The sequence below is a fragment of the Eublepharis macularius genome, chromosome 12 (genome assembly GCF_028583425.1).
Source record: "Eublepharis macularius isolate TG4126 chromosome 12, MPM_Emac_v1.0, whole genome shotgun sequence".
NCBI lineage: Eukaryota > Metazoa > Chordata > Lepidosauria > Squamata > Eublepharidae > Eublepharis > Eublepharis macularius.
The window spans coordinates 36,989,662-37,010,034 of NC_072801.1; the positions used below are offsets into that span (position 1 = coordinate 36,989,662).

At 43.9% G+C, this 20,373-nt stretch overlaps 1 protein-coding gene across 1 annotated transcript in view; it reads left to right on the forward strand.

The window, feature by feature from the left end:
• ERBB2 (erb-b2 receptor tyrosine kinase 2) overlaps positions 1-20,373 on the forward strand; it is a 58,028-nt gene that overhangs the window by 15,254 nt on the left and 22,401 nt on the right. Inside the window, exons 2-4 of the mRNA XM_054995245.1 lie at positions 15,211-15,362; positions 16,289-16,475; positions 19,976-20,113. Coding sequence (XP_054851220.1) covers positions 15,211-15,362; positions 16,289-16,475; positions 19,976-20,113 — 477 coding nt within the window. The remainder of the gene's footprint in view (positions 1-15,210; positions 15,363-16,288; positions 16,476-19,975; positions 20,114-20,373) is intronic.

Below are 20,373 nucleotides of genomic sequence, written 5' to 3' on the forward strand. Positions count from 1 at the left end.
TGTGACTCTGCACGCACAGCCCTGCCGATCAGTGAGGTTTTATAGCTAAAATCCGCTAAGGGTCACATGTCTCTCCATGCGCATGCGTGGCGTTTCTCGCTGCACATGCCACTGGGAGATGGTGCCCCCTTACCCTCAGTTTCTTTTTCACCGCTGGCCAGGGAGGTTCTTGTCTTCTAGCTCTGCTGTGATCTGTAAAGTAAGAAAGAAAGAGAAAGTGTGAATGAAATGGCTGAGAAAGCATTATTTAAATGCTGCACTACTTGTGCAGTGAAGATGACGAAATCGGATGGGCACTCCATTTATCTAGAATGCCATGGGGAAGTGCACAACGTTCAGGCCTGTGAACATTGCTGCAAATTTACCCTAAGGCTAGAGCCGAGAGAGCCACTAGACTGAAAGAGCTCCTCTGGGAAAGGGCTATGAAAGCCTAGGATATTTCCAAGACTACTTTCCCTTCTGCTTCTGGGAGTGGGGACCATGCTGCACCAACTTGGTCCTCCATGTTGGAGACTAAATCTCCGTCTTGGATCCAACGTCTTTCGACCCAGTCATCCACATTGGCTCCAACAGTTATGGACCTGTTTCAGAATCGGCAGCAACATCATGCACTTGAGACACATAACTTCATTGAGATTCCTCGGATCCAACAACTACCGTCAACATCGCCTTCAAGATCGGAACCGACCTTATGCAAAAATATGACTAAGCAGAAACAACAATTGTTAATGGAAACAACGGATTGTGAAGTAACAAGTAAAGTGAAATATTTGGGAGTCGAATTAACTGCAAAGAACATAGATCTATTCAAAAACAATTATGAAAAACTATGGACTCAGATAGAGAGAGACTTGATTAAATGGAATAGATTGAATTTGTCATGGTTGGGCAGGATTGCAGCAGTTAAGATGAATGTGTTACCAAGAGTAATGTTTTTGCTACAGACAATACCAATCATCAGAGACTCCAAACAATTTGAAAAATGGCAGAGGAAAATATCAGATTTTGTTTGGGCAGGCAAGAAGCCTCGAGTGAAAGTGAAAGTTTTACAAGATGCAAAGGAAAGAGGCGGAATGCAACTGCCCAATCTGAGACTTTATCATGATGCAATCTGCCTAGTTTGGTTGAAAGAATGGATGACATTAAAGAACAAGAAACTATTAGCCCTAGAGGGATATAAAAAAATATTTGGATGGCACGCATATTTATGGCATGACAAAGTAAAGGTCAACTCGATGTTCCTGCATCACTTTGTTCGGAGAAGTCTATACATAATCTGGAAGAAGTACAGAATTTATCTACAAGAAGGAACCCCTTTGTGGGTGGTTCCATATGAGGTGATAGACCCGAGAGCTGTTGATAATGAACAACAATGTTTAACGTATAAAGAAATAACTAAAACTGAAGCATCCAAACTTAGAATAAAGACACAAGAGGAACTATCACCTAACTACGATTGGTTCCAGTATAGACAGATCAGAGACTTATATAATTCGGACTCTGTAAAGGGAGGTATACGAATAGAGAACTCGGAACTAGAGCAGACCCTTCTTAAAGAAGATAAGAAAAGAATATCCAAGGTATACCAAGTACTGTTGAAGTGGTATACCGAGGACGAGATAGTTAAAACACAAATGGTGAAATGGGCTATAAACTTTAATAAAGAAATAACAATGGAGGCATGGGAATACTTGTGGAAAACTACAATGAAGACAACGACATGTATTAATATCAAAGAGAACATTTACAAAATGATCTATCGTTGGTACATGACACCAAAGAAGATTGTGCTAGGGAATTTGAATACTTCTAATAAATGCTGGAAATGTAAGAAGCATGAGGGCTCCCTCTATCATATGTGGTGGTCGTGTGAGGTAGCCAGGCAGTACTGGGGGGAAATAATAAGAGAAATGAGTGAAATTTTACAATTTCAAATTAATAAGAACCCAGAACTCCTGCTACTGAACTTGGGAATGGAGGGAATTCCAGCCCAACACAGGACGTTGATATTTTATATGACAGCAGCAGCTAGACTTTTGTATGCGCAAAAATGGAAAGTACAAGAAGTGCCAACTATTGAAGATTGGACTTACAAATTGCTGTATATGGCTGAAATGGACAAGATGACAAGAAAACTGAGAGATCTGGACTCAGGGCAGTTCAACACAGACTGGGAGAAGCTGAAACAATACCTGGAGAAGAAATGGGAGGTGGGAGGAAAACTGTGGCAGTTTGAGAACTACTGAAGTATTGAAGTAGAGGGGGGAGACTTTACCGGGGGGAGAAGAGATAAATGTGAATTAATAAGCAGTCAGATTAATAGATTGACATATATATAGATATATATAGGTTAACAAACAGAACATAGAGAAAATAATTAATTATAAGGACTAAATATAAGGAGCGATTAACTAACAATATTTTCTTTTTTTCTGATAAGTTTTGTACCAAACTGAATGTCTGAAGATATAGATGGGTCAAATTGATTGACTACGTGAGGAGAGATATATAGAACTATTATAAAAAGATAGAATGAGTAATATATAGAGAGAATAAGTCAAATTGTTTGATATAAACGAATGTATGATCTATATGGTTTATGATATATAGAAATATCTGAAATTGAAAAATTGGGGTAAATTGTTTATCTAAGATGGAAACAAAGACTTACAGTTTGGGCATAAAAATAGTTAAGGATGTACTGCTTAGAATAATGGAGAATATATATTTGTTTTAGATAGAGGAAGCTAATAAAAGGGAAAGGGGACAAAGGGTTGGAAAGCTGTTGGAAGTCAACAAAAAGGGGGGGAAAGGGAGGGGGTTAGAGATGAAAAAATTGGGGAAAATTGAATGTAAATGTGGAAATAATGGATTCTAACCCAATAATAATTTTTCAAAAAAAAAAAAAAAGATCGGAACCGACCTTGGTGCCAACAACAAAATGGAAGAAGAGGCGTTCGGATCCGACTGCGACTCAACCTTTAGATCCAAAGATTTCGGATATGACAGCCATGGAACTGAAGAACTCAGAACTGAGGACTGTGAGCCAGTTGAGGGCAACACCAGAGGGTGTAAGTCAGGTGCCCCCCCCACCGATTTCCTGGAACCCCCGAGAAAGACCAAGAAGACAAAGCACAAGGAGAGACATACTGAAAAATTCGACACCATCATAATGGACAAACCTTGAACACCATCTTTCCACTCTAGGTCTCCTGAGAAGTGGTTGGAAGTAGTGAGTTGTACATAACTGCCTTGGACAAAGGGCCATGAAGAAAAACAACCCTTCTGCTTCCACATATGCCAGGACTGGCAACATCAGCAACATATGCTGCCAGTTAAATATGGCGTTGAATTGGGCAAACCTTATGGCTCTCACTCCATGGCATCAGCCTTAGACAGCTTTGACCAACCAAGGGGCGTAAAGATGCAGTACAAAATTTCAAGATCATCTTTCTCTTACCAAGCATCAGAACCAGACCAAGAAAGGAGCTCAGGCCCCTTATCTGATTTCTCGCCGGATGAGGTTGTGATGGGAATGGGACAATTTTACTGTCTATACTCAGAACAAATTATCAGGATGGCACGCTTTTAGGATATTGAGATATCGGCAGTGGAACCAAAGCCCAAGGACAAGGTCCTACAGTATCTCTGCTCCGAGAATACAACTAATGTAGCCTTCCTGGTAATTGAAGGCTTTGTGGACCTCATCAGTTCCATCTGCAAGAAACCAGCTTCAGTCCATGCTACTACCAAGAAATCATAAGAGCTTTATAAGACAAGGGATGACGTTTGCTCTTTTCTGTTTCGTCACTGTCTACCATCATCATCAGTGACTGAAGAAATGCAAACAAGACAGTGGCAGTGCAGGGCTCACATACTGCCCTGGCTGACGAGAGTAGAAAGCTGAACACTTTGGGAAGAAAGTTATACTTACCATCAAAATGGCAAATTATATGGCCATCATGGGGGCCTACCAGGTCTTTTTATGGAACCGCATGTCGGCCTTCATGGAAAAACTACCTGTTGACCAGAAAACCTTGGCCAAGGTGATTTTGGAGGAAGCCCTCAAATTATCAAAACAACAGATCAGTGCAGGGTGAAATACAGTTGACACACTGGCCAGAACATTCGCATCGTCAATAGTACTCAGAATGCTACATGCTACATGCTACAACGCTACTGCTTGAGATGAGGGCCAAAATTGAGGATCTGTCGTTTGAAGGATAGACATTGTTTTCCTCTAAGACGGATGACTATCTCTCGCAGAAAAAGAAAGATAGACAGATGGCCTGTTCATATGGAGTAATTCCTCCAAAGCATCAGCCTGTACAATGGTACCAGTACCGCCTACAACAACCATATAAAAACAAGCATTACCGATATCAACCATAACAAGCGTATCCTCACTATTCACAGTACAGACAACACCAATCCCAGCAAGGGCAATACTCACGCAGATGATCTGCTAATAGAGCCCGTCAAGGGTAACAGGCCCCATTGGGTAAAGAGTCCCAAGGCCAGCAGAAACAGTTTTGACTAGGAGTAGAACAGCCTGTAACGTTTGGAAACAGGCTAACTAAATACTATACAGCCTGGGTGTTAAAAGTTGTTGAAGTTGGTTATAAAATTGAGTTTTCCAGTTATCTTCCTGATTTTTCCCTAAATGTCCATTCAGACAAATTACTAACAGAATTGACAGAATTACAAAAGAAAGGGGCAATAGAAAGAGTCCCTACCAGCAAGCCCTTGGGGGATTTTACTTGCTAATGTTCCTGGTGGATAAGAAAGACGGTGGTGTCAGATCTATATTAGACCTTAGGAGTTTGAACAAATATATACATTCCTGGAAATTTACAATGGTAACATTTAACATGGTGTTACAACTGCTTCCATTTAACTCTTGGTTCGTAGTCTTAGACTTAAGAGACGTGTACTTCCACATCTCTGTCCACCCCATTCATAGAAAATTTCGGAGGTTCATCTGCAACGGCAACATATTTCAGTACCAGGTATTACCCTTTGGTCTATCCACAGCACCTAGGGTATTTACAAAATCTATGGCAGTATTAGTGGCCAACTTGAGGAAACAAGGATGTTCAATTTACCCCTATCTCAACGATTGGCTGATCACAGCCTCGTCAGCTGAAATGCTGGAACGTCATGTATGCTTGGTGATTAACACTTGAGAACACCTAGGTTTGGTAATTAACTGCGCTTGGACCCTCTAGAAGGGCACAATTTATAGGGGATATGTTAGATAGCGTACAAAATAGAGGCTTTTTACCTCAAGAAAGAGCAAACCTGATGAAGAATATAGTGAGACAATTCACCCGCTATAGGTTCCAGTCACCTTTACCCATCCAGACCCTTCTGGGGATCATGGGTGCTACTACAGTGGTTACACCTATGGCTAGATTACATATGCGTAAGCTGCAATTGTGGTTCCTATCTGTCCATGACTTTGAAATGCAGAAACAAGACAAAAGGGTATACAATACCCAAGGTGGTGGTTAAGTCAGAGCCAAGCTATAAGTGACGCCTGACACAGGTTGGACACTTGTCAGCTTCCCTCAAGTTTTGATGGGAAATGTAGGCATCCTGGTCTTGCAGCTGTAATGGAGAGCCAAGCTGTAAAACCAGGACGCCTACATTTCCCATCAAAACTTGAGGGAAGCTGACAAGTGTCTAACCTGTGTCAGGCGTCACTTGTAGCTTGGCTCTCACATTGCTCTACAGGCTGTACATATTCCAGGCGCTTCAGATGTAGTAGCAGACAAATTATGCAGGTTAAACATGGAGAATCACAAGTGGTCCCTGAAAAATACATATCTGGAACAGGTGTTCAGGGATTGGGGTTACCCAAACATAGACCTATTTGTGAAAGAAGGGAACCGGAAAGCACCAAAATTTTGCCAGAACAGTCAGCAAAATACTGAGGGACAAACCAAATATAATTACGATAACACCTTACTGGCCCAGGCAACCTTGGTTCTAACACATGATGCATCTATCCAAGGGCTCACTATTTCATTTCAGGTCGGAACCAGACCTCCGCGACAACGGGTTATGGTATCACAATCTACCCAGACTGAGACTGACAGCTTGGCACATAATGGGACATGAACACTTTCTGACAGAGTAGCAGAAGTAGTCCTGAACTTCAGAAGAGAAAATACTAGAAAGTCTTCCGTGTTCAAATGGGAAAGGTTTGGCGCTTGGGCCAGACAGAAAGGATTACATCCTTTTGATTCCCAACTATCAGACATACTAGAATTTTTTACTAACTCTCAAGGATGAGGGCCTTTCTAACTCATCAAAGTTTATTTAGCTGCCATTTCAGCCTTCCATCCTAGATGGAAAGACGTTTTTCACATAGCATCTTAAAAACATTTCTGAGGGGTTTACAGAACCTGTTCCCACCAGTCAAAGAAATAGTTCCTCAATGGTCCTTGCAGTTAGTGCTAGCCAGACTTATGCTTCCAGCTTTCAAACAACTGGCAAGCTTTGCTTTACAACACTTATCTCTTAAAGTTTCCTTTCTTTTAGCGATTGCGTCATCGAAGGGTGAGTGAGCTAGGAGCTCTAAGCTCCGGCCCTCCTTTTTTGAAGGTACAACAGGTACATCAAAGCAAAGTGTTTCTGAGACCTTGTCTTAAATTTAGACCTAAGGTAGTGGACTGATTCCATTTGTCTCAAGACTTGATACTACCAGTATTTTCCCCAACACCTTCATCTAACTCAGAGCATTACATACAATTGATATGTCTAAAGCTATTTTGTTCTATTTAGATTGCACAACTACATTTAGAAAAGACAAACAGCTTCTTATTTGCTATGCTGGCCTTAGAAAAGGGAAGGCAGCTACAGCTCAATCCATAGTGACATGGGTAACACTAACTATCAAAACATGCTGCACAACAGCACACTTACGTTGCCCTTTAGAGGCGAAGGCACATTCTACGAGATCCAGGCTTCATCCGCAGCACTGATGAGTAGAGTGTCCATACGTGACATCTGTAATGCAGCAGCTTGGTCCTCTGCAGCCATGTTTGCAAAGCACTACAGCCTGGATGTGATGGAGAGGAGAGAATCAGCATTTGGAAGCACTAGCCAAAGTCATACTTTTCTGCATAGCTGGAAATTCCCCTGAGTATGTAGATAGCCTGATTTTGCCCCATTTTGTCCGTGGGCAGCCTGATGTTGCTGCTTTGGTGATGCCACACCCTATTCACTAGTAATGATGGGCCCCACAGCAAACAGTTCTTTCTGGCTTTCTTCTTTATTTCGAAATGGATTTGTGTTGTGTTTGACATCTGTTCTATTGGTGCCTTGATCCATTAAACATCGAACCTCTGTCTGGAAACTATGTCATTTCCCAAAACTTGTGGTTGCTCTAAATTACTCCTGGTACCCATTGTAAGAGTCTTGAGAGTAGGTTTTAGCTATTTTTAAACTTGTGAGGGGTGTACTCTTTGGCCCAAGAGTGATTGGGCTAGCTTTCTTCTATAGCCGCTACAAGGCTCTGCTCTGCTAGGTTTTGTATTGGACTGGAATTTTGCATGCCACAGACGTGAGAGCCAAGTTTCATTTGCTATTGTTCTTAGTTTTCTCCTGCCAGATACATATATTACCTATACAGTACCTTTCCCCTCTTTGGTGAGTTGCCACATCCAACCTCTGCATCTGGAATAGCACCCCATTTTCCAAATCATGCTTCCCAGTTCAATCTGTTTCAGGGAGGGAGCTGAGCAAAGGGCCTCAAGCTTGTGTTAGGAAGTACCTGCTCTGCGTCTGCTTAGCAACTCCTCTCTCTTCAAGTGCTGTGCCTATACATCTAGATGTTCCCGTGGAAGCCGGGCAGGAAGAATTGGGACTGTTGCTCTTGCTTCAGAGGTGGGGTGTGTTGGCTCCACCAGCATTTCTTCAGAGAGCCACTTTTCCTTTCTAAAACATGCCTAGCTTGAAAAAGCAGTTCTGTCTTCAAACCTCACCAGTCGCCTGGGGGTGGCCTAATAACATCCAGTGAGGCTGTAGCAAGAAAGGCTGAGCAGCCTCTGTCAGTGCAGGCATTCCTCACAGAAGCCCAAAAAGTGCTGTCTTCCCTGCCTGGTTCTGAATAGAGACTTCGAACCAGGACCCCAACTTGTACAACCCATTCTTTGTTTTCACAGTGCATGTCCATCTCTGCCCATTCCCCATCAAGGAATGAGACGCTCGGAGGGCCAAGATTCCTGGACATTTATTAGCTAGATAATTTTGGCAGGTGCAGCTTTGTATAGAAGAATGGCTATGCTATCACACACAGAACCCTTTGTGGCCTTGGTCCCTCTTATCTGCAGAAGCACCTCTCTCCCTATGTTCTGCCATGGTAGCTTTGTTCATCCGAACAGAGCCATCTGCAGGTGCCACCCTGCATCTGGGCAAAATCAACAGCTGACCATACATGTGCATTCTCTGTTGTGGCACATGTATTATGGAATAGCCTGCCTGATGAGGTTAGAAGGGCTCCCACTCTCCTGGCCTTCTGCAAATGATGCAAAACTGAATTATTCAGGAGGGCTTTTTTACACAGGCAATAGGGCAGTGTTGTAAGGGGATGGTTCAGAGAGATGCTTTGGTAAAGGGACAGGGACAGTAGCCTATACTGCTGTGTACCTACTGGGTAACTTCTGCATCATTTAATATGCCATGTCTAATTGCTTATGCTTTGTTTCATTATTGTTTCAGCTCTGTATTCAGATTTCTGTTTGCATTCAGATTTCTGCAGTCCATACCTTATTGTATTGTTATTGAATGTCTGAGCCATTGATCTTTTTGACTCATAATGTGTAACCCGCCTTGAGTCTCAGTGAGAAATGTGGCCTATAGGTAACATAAATAAAAATAAAAAAATTAAAAAGTTGCAGCAGCTGAAAATTCCCTCTTCTGTACAATGAGTAACAGTAAGAGTTCTGCCCCCTTTTGCCTCCTGAGTATGCACTCTCTCCTCCACACCTCTTAAAAATTGACTGGAAAATGGTGATGTGTTGGTACAGCTTCACTTAGGTATGGTTGTAACCCAGCAATTGAAGATCAGTGATCCAGTCTGTTTGCTTGCATGTAATGGCTAAAACGAGGAGAGGAAGGAGAGAAGACCTTGATTCATATTGAAAACAGAAAGGCATTGTGGCCTTCTGCAAGCCATTATTTTCCTAGCCTTGTCTCCCTTTTGGCTGCTGCTATTTATTATTATTCATAATAATAATTGATTATGTTAGACTACCTTCCAAGGCTATTGTAGAGGGCATATTTAGTATGCTAAAGTATTACAGCTGGAAAACTCAAATTCTGCAGTTGGATGAATGTAAAAGTAGTTGTTTTATTTATAGAAAGGGCGCATTGCATTAGTTACCCGGAGAAAGAATCTAGGACATTCCTTGCTCTAAGGTCAGCTCCCAACCGAAGGCCAGTTGAGTCTCAGGCAAATATTGCTTACAAGCATTCTTCTGTAGATAAAGCAAGTAGCCCACTTTTAGGGTAGAAGCAATATGAGCTTTTAAAAGTCTTTCTGTTTGAGGCTCTGTCAAAAGCCTCTTCAGCTTGAGAGCTGCCAAACAGAGGGTGTTGACAGTCCCTGTAAAACCAGGCAGGCAGGTAATCCAGGTTTATTGCCCTTGGCTGGGGGGTTCTATTTAGCTTTATGGCTTACAGTTGAGTACCTCTAACTACCGTTTTATTGCCCTCTAGTTTTTTACAAATTAACCAGGGTGGTTAGATACCCACTTTTTCAGAGGACAGATCTCTTCTTTGAGGCCTATCCTCTGAAAGGTCCATTAAAATTGACTAAAGTGGTAGTGGAGATTAGAGTACTTTAACTACCTGCCCTTGGAAGAAGCCAGTGTGGTGTAGCGATTAGAGTGTTGGGGCCAAGCTACAAGTGACGAATGACACAGGTTGGACACTTGTCAGCTTCCCTCAAGTTTTGATGGGAAATGTAGGCAGCTTGGCGGAATGTTGGACAAGTGACAGTTGAAAAGTCCATTAGACAGCAGCCAAGCTGCAAGACCAGGATGCCTACATTTCCCATCAAAACTTGAGGGAAGCTGACTAGTGTCCAACCTGTGTCATTCGTCACTTGTAGCTTGGCCGTCAGAGTAGAATCTGGGAAACCCAGGTTTGCGTGCCTGCTGTGCCCCAGAAGCTTGCTCTGTGCTCTTGGACCGGTCATACTCTCAGCCTAACACACCTCACAGGGTTGTTGTGAGGAAAAAATGGAACAGGCGAGAGCAATGTAAGTCTCTTTGGGTTCCCATTGGGGAGGAAGTTGGGGTATAAATGAAGTAAATAAATTATAAATAAATTGTGTCCTCTTTTTTGGTTATACGTAGATGGTTACCATAATAGGTGCAGTGTTGTGCTTGTGAAAGTTCAGTTCTCATGGTAAGAATTACTGAGATGACCCTTTCACTGTCCTCCCCCTTGCTCATTGATAGTGGCTCTATCTAATAATATATATTTATTAATTTACTCTGCAGTAACAAGTCTTACACCAATTGGAACGCAAAATGAATGATGTATTGAGGGGGGCATTTTTTCCTAAGTATAGTAATGTGTTTTAAGGGCTCAGACTGAACCTTACTGGCTGCCTAACTTGACATTAGCAGGTTCCTTTAGTGTTCATGTGCGTGCCTTTATTTTCATGTGTAGTAGAGTCAAGATGGATCCATCCCCCACTTCAGAGGGAGGGGCTGAAATTCCAAAAAAGGCATATCCAATGCATGTGTGGATATACATTTTTTTTTTTTAAAAAAGGCTATCTCTGGACTTTCCCCCAAAAGTAAAAAAAAAAAGAATTATTTTAAAACAAAAACAGGTATGAAGAGGATCCTTTGGGTAGCCCAATCATTTGAGTGTGTGTCAGACACCCTTTCAGATATTTATTTCAGCTGCTATATGTGTATTGTAAATCTAAGTCTGGCTGCTGTACTCTTGTTTGTTTTTGACCTAGTTATTAGTCCCACACCCCGCTGATTGCTTCACTCCACCTGAACGTTGGAAACGACTTGAACTGCCCTTTTGCCTGCCAACTGTGATGTCTCAGTTTCCCGCCGACTGAACTTTTATCAGATCAGGAGGCGGGCCGTGTCTGTGGGAATGGTCCCTTGGTTGCTAATGGGCCCAGGGAGTTCCATTGCCTGTCTGCTGGGACCGGTTATGCTTCTCTGCTGGGTGCTTGCCCGTGCAGGAAAGAGGATTGCGTAAAAGGCTTTGCGTGGGAAGAAAGGAGTAAACAAGGGGGAGAAAAGGACCCATCCCAACCAGACAAACAAGCTTGTACCTCACCTGCCCCACAGTTTATAATTGGTCTGTTATTTCTTAGGTAAAGTATTATTCCTGGAAGTACTGGAGTAAGGTGCAGAGTGCATGTTTTGTATACTTTATGGACCAGGATTTGATCCCTGGTTAAGGGATGGCTGATAGCAGGGCTGTGACACGCCTTTCTTTATCTTGAGCCCCGGAGAGAGTTTTCCCACATGGAGAAAATCACTTCTGATGCATAACATTTCTGGGTTTCATTTTTCAACTTTTCCAGGATTGCTTGCTTAAATTTTTTATTAAAAACTTGAAATTGGTTTTAAAGTAAGTCATACAATAATAAAGCAGGCAATAGATAAGAAATTAGAAAACAAGAAAACTGTAGTTGATGATGCAAGCAGTACAGTATGTGGGCAGAGAAGAAAGCTTTGCTTCATAACCTCATAAGGGCTTTAGCTGCTGATCTCGAGGCGGGGGGAGGAGGAAAATGTGAGGTCTCCGGACATACTACTAATCTAGAACAATTTCTAGGGCCAGTGTGTGCAGTGGTTAGAATGATGGACTGTTCAAATCACCACATTGCTATGAAGCCATCTCTCTGTCTCTCTCTCATACACTCACACAGCCTTATTTACTTCACAAGGTGGCTGTGGGGACAAAATTGAGAAGACAGAACCATGTATGCTGCCTTGAGTATTTTAGAGGAAGGATGGGGTAAAAATGTCCTAGATTATTAAATAGCTCAGGCCCAAGACTTTTGGTGCCTGCTTCGATTACACTAAGAACCTGCAGCGATATCAGCCAAGAATTTCTCTCGCACAAGTCCCACTAAAAAACACAGCTTCATTTTGTGTCAGTGGACTAGATCCACGGGTCTTCATGTTCAGGGGAGCTACCTGGTGGATGGCGCTCGGTGGCTCAGTTCTGGTGTTCCCCTGAGGGATACCCACCTGTTGCCTGAAGCGAGCACCTCACCTTCCCTCATGGTAAGGCTGCCTCTGATAACTGCCCACTAATCCAGATGAAACTAATTAGCACTGGAAGTTTCTCTTTGGTTCCTTCCACACAGGAGTTCCCCCCTCCCCCATGAAAAGCAGGGAGATCCTGCAGTATAGTGCAATGCCGAATTTATGCACCTCTTACTTGGATCACTATCCACCTCCCTGCCTCCAGCCAGCCCTTTAAAGGACATTTTTATTTTCCCTGCCAAGCCACATTATAGTGGTACAGCACAGCTTGGTAGGGAAGGGGGAGGGGTCCTGGCTACAGGGGATCCCAGCAGAATTGCCGTTGTGTGCGCTTTTGCACAGACAGGACACTGAAAAAGGAGTGGGGTGGAGGTGGCAGCACAAACAAGTTGTATGAGAATGTGGGAGGGTGAATGAGGTTCTTACCCGTTCCTTCCTCACTTGCTGCTAGTGCCATGGTGTGTGTGTGTGTGGGGGGGGGGTGCATTTTCTTGCCCCTTTTTAGAAGCAGACTTTGCCTATGTGCCTTGAGAAGGTATGGAAACACTTTTGCTACATTTGGACCTGTGCACAGATCACCTCAACCAAGATTGTTGACATCCCAAAGATTGGCCTGAGGTTTGTAGGCAACTGAGCAAGAGGAAAATGATGCCTCCTCAAAATGTTTTTGAATGTTTGTGCTCTTTAGCAAAAGGAATTTACGAGATGGCTCCTAATATATCTGCACAAGAGTCTCATAAAAGGATGAGTTCGGCCCAGAACTAGAAGTAGGGCCTTGCTGCAGCTGAGAGAAGCCACCACACATATCCCCCTTACTTAGGGTTGCCAGGTCCCTCTATCCTCCCGCCAGGAGGGTTGGGGACCCAGCACTTACCTCGTGCCGGCAGCGTGTTGATCTTTGTGCTCATGTATGCTCCGGAGCCGGCATGATGATGTCACTTCTGGAAGTGATGTCATCCTGCCAGCTGTGAGAGCACTTCCACACTCTGGCCCAAATTGGCCCCAAACGAAGCCCGGAAATGCTCCTGCAGCAGGTGCGACAACATCAATTCTGGAAGTGGTGTTGCTGCACTGGTTGGGAGCGTGTGCAGGGCGCGCGTTCTGGAAGTGCCTACTGGTGGCTGGCAACTTCTGGAAGCTTGCCCCCTCCCTCTAATTGCTGGACGATCGGTGGATGAGGGGGCAAATCTGTGGGAGTTTGCCAGCCACTGGTGGGCACCTGGGAACCCTACCCTTACCCATTTGGCAATCTTCATCCATACAACATGTGTGGTGGGATGTCCTTGTTCTGCGAGTTTCACCCACTCTACTTTGTTAGGAGTAGCCCAGGTAATGAAATTGTAACATGTCATAGGTTTTATTTTGGATGCTACTGAAGGAGAGAGGAGGATGACTTGAGGTTACTGTGGTAACTGGGTGGCCTCCTCATAAAATCTAGGTTTCCCTGTGTTAGCATCTGTCATGTTCTGTAACCCACATGTTGTTACAGATGTTACAGACTAACTCATTTATGAACCATATTATAAAACTCTAATGAAAACAGTAGTGCAGAAATGCATCGCTGCATCTTTTTAAAAACTCTTAATTAAATTGCTTTAAAAATTCCTTTTTAAATATCATGGCTTACCTTTCCTTGCCTTATTTATGAGGAATCTTCCCAATCTGTCATTATTCGTTTCAATTGGCATGGGATTCTGCGAGGTATTCCCCCCCCAATTCAATTTCAAATCTGTTTGTTCAAAAGCAAAGCACATCATAAAATGCTAATACCGTTATCCAGTATCTGTTCATTCGATCAGTGCATGTGCCTCATCAGCTTCAAATTTCCTAAACCCACAGCATTTCACGGATCAGGCCAAGGATCTGCAATTTCTTTGTGGAGGCTGCCGAATGGCCGGAAATCATTGGGGTAATGCAGGAAGTCTGTAGGAAACTATTGCACTTGGCCGTGGAGTTAAAAGGAGCTTGTGGTATTTCCTGCAGCAAGTGATACTTCTCCCTCGTATTTGGTGTCCAAAATCGGGGGAAAGATTCTGTCAAAGCAATGGGCCATATGTAGGAGAAGTGCCAGTAGAAGTGGGGGGGGGAGGGGTCTAAAAGGGATGAGAAAAGCACCTGCTTGGATTGGATGGGTTCTAAACTCCAAGCAGGAGTTGTGTTCTAGATTGCTGGCTGTTAAAAATAAAAATAAAAATAAAAATGCAACGGCTTTTTATGTAAACATTTCCGGTGCTGTATGTGTTTTAGTTCTGGTCTTTGATTATAGTAAATCAATTCAGTTCCATTCAAACATGAAATGATCATCTTTCACCGATTGAATAGACACACATTTTTGAAATAGCTTTCCCTGGCACAGAGATTGACATGTGAGAAGTGGTTAAGAAACAATATAATCTTAAATAATTTCAGTGATTAGAGGATAGTTTCAGGTAGGTTGGCCGTGTTGGTCTGTAGTAGAACAGCAGGATTTGAGTCCAATGCTACCTTAAAAACCAACAAGATTTTTAGGGTATAAGCTTTTGAGAGTCAAAGCTACCTTCTTCAGATACATGAAGAGAGGAATGTCACTGGTTGAATATCTACCTGCCATTTGATAGAACCCCACTTCCTACCTGTAGCTTCTGAAAAGAATATATATGGTTAACTTGTGTAATTTATTCTGGCAAGAGCAGTGCCCATAGCCCTGAATACGTATACGGACTAGTGGTGTAGGTATGGAATATCTACCTTATATTTGGAAGTCCCAATTTTAACCCCATACCTATTTAAATCCAACAGAGAGCCCATATCAAGAAGCTTATGGCAGTACTGAAGAAAAGGAAGTAAAGAGACCTGTCCCCACCCTAGGCTTTCTGATTCAGATAATGTTGTTTTGGGGGAGGTGTGGGATTCAGCAGCTAGCATTCCCTTTGAGCTCAGCTTCACTGACATTTGCTCTCCTTCACAGTATGCACAGGGACAGACATGAAGCTGCAGCAACCTTCCAGCCCAGTAAACCATTATGCCACACTCCGACGACTCTACGAGAACTGCCGCGTTGTTCAAGGCAACTTGGAGATCACCTATCTGCCAGCTGATGCGGACACCTCCTTTCTTATGGTGGGTGTCATGTGAGAAGTGCGTGCGTGCATTGCATGCTGTCAAAGCCTACCTTTATTTTATGATAATGAGGGCGGGGAGGAAGGAAAATGGAGAAAGTGGGTGCAGGTTCCGATTTGTGGTTATCCCTCCCTTTTCTGTGTAAAGTTTAGAGAGGGAAAGGAGATGCTCAGAGGTTGCAAAAAGCAGCAGGTTCTGGGCAGTCAGATTGCACCATAGCAGCTTCCCACTTCATTTCTGCCCACAAGGGAATTAGATAACATCTCTCATGGCAGCCGTGCCCACTAAGTAGTGCCCTGTATTGTCTCCTGTGGCTGCCACCATTTCCTCAGACATCCACTCTAGTTTCATGGGTAGGGTTACATTGGCAGGCCTTGACTGTACTAGGCAGGAAGCCCTGCCTGTCTTATGGGATGTGATAAAACAGCGGAGCTGGCAAGAAAATCAGAATCATTAGCTGCTCAGGGCCAGTGAAATCTGCATTTGGGTGCATGCCTAGCCTTGATCTGATTCAGTGGCTCTGGGCAAGCTGTTAGCCTTCAACCTCATGTTTCCTTTCTTAAACCAATAGGAACATGTCTCACACTACAATCCTATTCCCTAGGATGTGAGAGTTTCAGGTTGGGTAAATGGCAGTGAAGGGAAGGCCAAATCCCCTTCTCCCCATCCACTGCAGTTCCAATCCTAATTGGGCACTGCATGTGCAGGAACTGAGGAGAACCCATGACTCATGAGTGATTGTATTATGTCTGACACGGTGTACTCTCTAATGTATGAAAAGGACACCTGTCAGTTGCATGTTGCCATGCTTCTCATTTGTGCCACCTCACGTGGCTACTTGAGAGCAGTAAACTGGCCCTACTTTCTGTGTCTTGAACATCCAGTTTCTTGCTGTTGATTCCCCCCTCTCTTTTTGTTTCTCTCAGGACATCCGAGAGGTCCAGGGGTATGTGCTGATTGCAAAGAACCACGTGCGTCACTTGCAGCTAAACAGCCTCCTCATCATTCGAGGGACACAGTTATATGAGGAAAAATATGCTCTGGCTGTCCTTGAAAATGCCGAACCCAGCGAGAATGTAGGACTGCAGGAGTTGGGCATGTTGAAGTTGACAGGTCTGGAAGGAGGAGCATTTTCTTTTAAAACAAAAATGAAACAAAATACCCTCGGCGAGCGAGTGTTGAGGCTGGGTTGCTAGCCACACAGTAAGTGGGAGAAGGTGATCATGAAGGAACATTGTCTAGCTAGGAAGGCACTGCTGCATTCGTACTCGGCCTGCGGCTTGTGGATGGTTACGTGCACAATTACCATCAGCCACTAGAGCCACATGATTATTGTATGCCCTTGTGCGCCACTGCACCAAATACACATGTGCACAATAATCTAAGATATAACCATTTTCAGTGCTTTTTTGCTTTAAAAAAAAAGAGGTGCTGGTACTCACAATGTTTGCTGCCTTTGGGGCCCAAGCCCCAGCCACAAGAGGTGCCGGTATTGTGTACTGGCACGTACCAACAGAAAAAATACCTTGACCATACCATATTAAAATTTTAACTATTGTCTTTTCAATTATCAGAGTCCTTCTGAGCATGCCTCTCCCCATCATTGTTGGATGCTAGCTAGTCATGGAGAAAGGCTTGCAAATCAAACTAAGAACACAAAACAGTGTGCAAGCTTTCAAGTTCTTTGGAACTCTTTATTAGGCTAGATGTATAAAAAAAATACACACATGCTTCCCTATCTTAAAAGTTCCCTACGAGTTGATCTCCAGCATTGCAGGAAATGGAGTGGTTAGAACCTCTGGCCGTCCTAAGATTTCTACTTGCAACAGCCTTACCTTGCCCACTTTCCTGAAGCATGGGGCAGGTGTCATACTGGTGCTCAGAAGAGCCACAGGTGGCTCCCGAGCCATTGAGTGAGCATCACTGTTCTAGAGACTTTTGATTTCAGGACCCTACTGCAAATGTTACTTCCTAAATCAAACCTGCAGAATAAACTACAGTCCACATATATGGTGACACCATAGCATTTGTCATAGGGGAGCCTTCTGTGGACCCCTTCCTTTCTCCATTCCTGCCTAGTTGGTGCCTGCTCTATTGAGCTGACCTTTGTATTTTCCCAGGCCTTGGGAAGATGCAAGATTGTCTGCTACTTGAGGTGGATTTGCCCTTAACTTGCCAGAATAGTTCCCACTGAACTGTTGCCCGGAGGGCTGCTAGTGGCCAGGAGAAAGCTGATCTCCTGCGGTGATGGCAAAGTTGAAGGGTCTGCTCAGCTCGAACTTTTTTGAAAAGTATAGGCATCAATTGGAACAGAGTAAAGAGGAGGAGGAAGTGAAGGCCCATATTTAACTCTGCTCCTTACTTTTCTGTATATTGGGATCCTTCCACTTAGCTTGGATCTGGACGAGGGTGGTGCGGAAGGAGGTGATGGGTGAGTCTGTGCCAGTCATTGTCATCTCTATGGCACAAGATCAAGCCGAATGGCCTTTGGAGGGTCACCAGTGTTGCAAGGGCCACTCGGCTCAGCTCTTTCCTGGGCCGTTTTAACCCCACTTACCCCCACCCCATTACAGTTTGTTTGATGCTGCTGCTTCTTTGGGAAATTTAATGATGTTTGCAGTATAATCCTAAACAGAGTTATGCCATGCTAACTCCATTGAAGTCATGGGCACTAAGAGCAGGTCCTTCCAAAAAGCAGCGCCCCCCCCCCTCCCAGTAGGCAGTCATGACCTAACAGGCGGGAATCTATGACCCATCTGAGGATCGCAGCCCATAGGTCGGTGATATTCACTCTGTGGCTCTGGAGCCACCTGTGGTTCTTCTGAGAACTGTTCCCCAGTGTGGCACCCACCCCCTGTTTCAGGAAAGTGGGCAAGGCCATTGCTAGGTGGGGCTTTTGATAAGCAAGTAGTTCCCACTTTGACATGGCTGCTGCTGGAGGAAGAGTGCGTTGTGCCCTAAGTTTGAACAACGGTGAAGAGAGACAACCCTGCATGCTCAGATGTATGCTGGCAATAAAAAAACATTATAAATATGTAGTTAATATTAAACACCATAGAAATGGTGTCACTGCTCTTGTACGCCCACGTTTCCAGCATGCACCATCAATCGTGGCTGGCCCAGCCCATTGTGTTGTGCTACGTATTTTGTGGGTTTGTTTTCCTGCTGGGAACTGGGCCAGCAGGCAGATCAAGCAAAGGTTGATGGATTTCCCAAATCAAACTGGAAACCAAGTTACTCAAGTGTTCCTAACTATGCTCATTCCTACAACCTGCAACCAAAACCCTTCCCCAAGCCTTAAAGCAGTCTCTCATTGGTTGTAGTCAAGTCAGTAGGATTAACACTGGCACCTGCTACTAAGGAACTATGGTTTTTCTGCTTTTGAGCCACAGTGTAGGAGAAAGATGTTTAGTACATCACAGAGCTATCCAGTGCCCATAAAAAAGTCTAATAGTGATGGGCAAGTGGTCTTGCAGGGAAACCTGTCTGCCGTTATTGAGATTGAGGAACTCCTCATAAGTTTCCAAGGAATGTTCTCAAGGACTATAGCTCTGGTAGAGCATCTGCCTGGCCTGCGAAAGGTCCCAGGGTCAATCCCCAGCATCTCCAGTTAAAAGGAGCAGGTAGTAAGTGATAAAAAAGACCTCCACCTGAGATCCTGCAGACACGCAGCATTGATGCTGAGAGAGCAAGAGTCATTCAGTATAAGGCAGCTTCGTGTGTTCATGCTGATCTCATAGGTTTCTTTCCTAAGCAACAGTTCAAAACAAGCAAATCAAACATAAACAGAGTTAATGAGATCATGCGTTTCATTGAGTCGCAGTTGTAAAATCACGTTTGTCTTTCTGTCTCCTGCACGCTGTTATTACACTCGTATACCGTATGCACGGCCAAAGTTTTTTGTAATGTCTCCACCTTCTAGGTTAGGAGGAGCCCCAGAGGGGAGCTTAGATGGTCAGTAGGAAAAGAATGGGTAACACCACGTCTGTTTGTGGGAAGAGGGCCCTTCTGTTTAGCTGCTGTAGCTCCAGGGTAAGGAGAATAGTCTGTGAGCCAGGAAATTGTTGTTTCAAGTCCCACCTTGGCGAGGAATTCACTGGGTGGCTTGATGCTAAACCACTAGCTCTCTGCCTCAGGCTTATTATTTCGTTAGTACATTTTTATCCCACCCTTCCTTCAAAGAGCTCAGGCCAGTATACCTCCCTTTTCCATTACAGCCTTACAACAACCTTGTGAAGAAGAGTAGGCTGAGAAAGAAACTGACTGGTGAAAAGTCACCCGCTGGGCTTCCATGGCAGAGCGGGGGTTTGAACCCTGAGTCTCCCAGATCCTGGTCTGACACTCTAACCATGCTAGCTCTGTGAGCTTCCTCCACCATGTGCAATTTGGGAAAGATGATATATCTGACCAACTGTACAGGGCTGTTGTTAGGGTTACAACAAGGTGATGCGCATGAATTTATATAGGATTTTAAAGTGTTTTAAGCATTGTATAAATGCCATGATTATTTTAGCTCAGCGAAGAGCTTCCTGAGCTTTGGAAACAGATTATGCCACTAAAACGTTATTTGCTTGTGCGTCTGTCCAGTTTCTTGTTGCTTCCTCTCTTTGCAGAGATTCTGAAAGGAGGAGTAATTGTTGATGAAAATCCACAACTGTGCTTCCAGGAGACCATTGACTGGAACGACATCTTCCACAAACACAATTATTGGCACAACCACACACTGATCAGTACCCGTCGCCGTCGGATGTGTAAGTATTCTGGGCTGGGTATGTGTGATGAAAATAAAAGTGGGGATGGCATTAAAATAAAGTCCCAGATTCTTGGGTTGCAGTATTTCTATTTCTTCCTTATGAGCACAATTCAAAGTTTTGCATCAGAGCTGCGAATAATCTGTACCATCCCCTCTATGCCCCCACTCCAACCATTTATGATTCTGTACCCCCCCCCCCCGCCAAATGCTGGATTCTGCTACCTGTTTAAATTATGGAAATTGACCCATGTTTGCTTA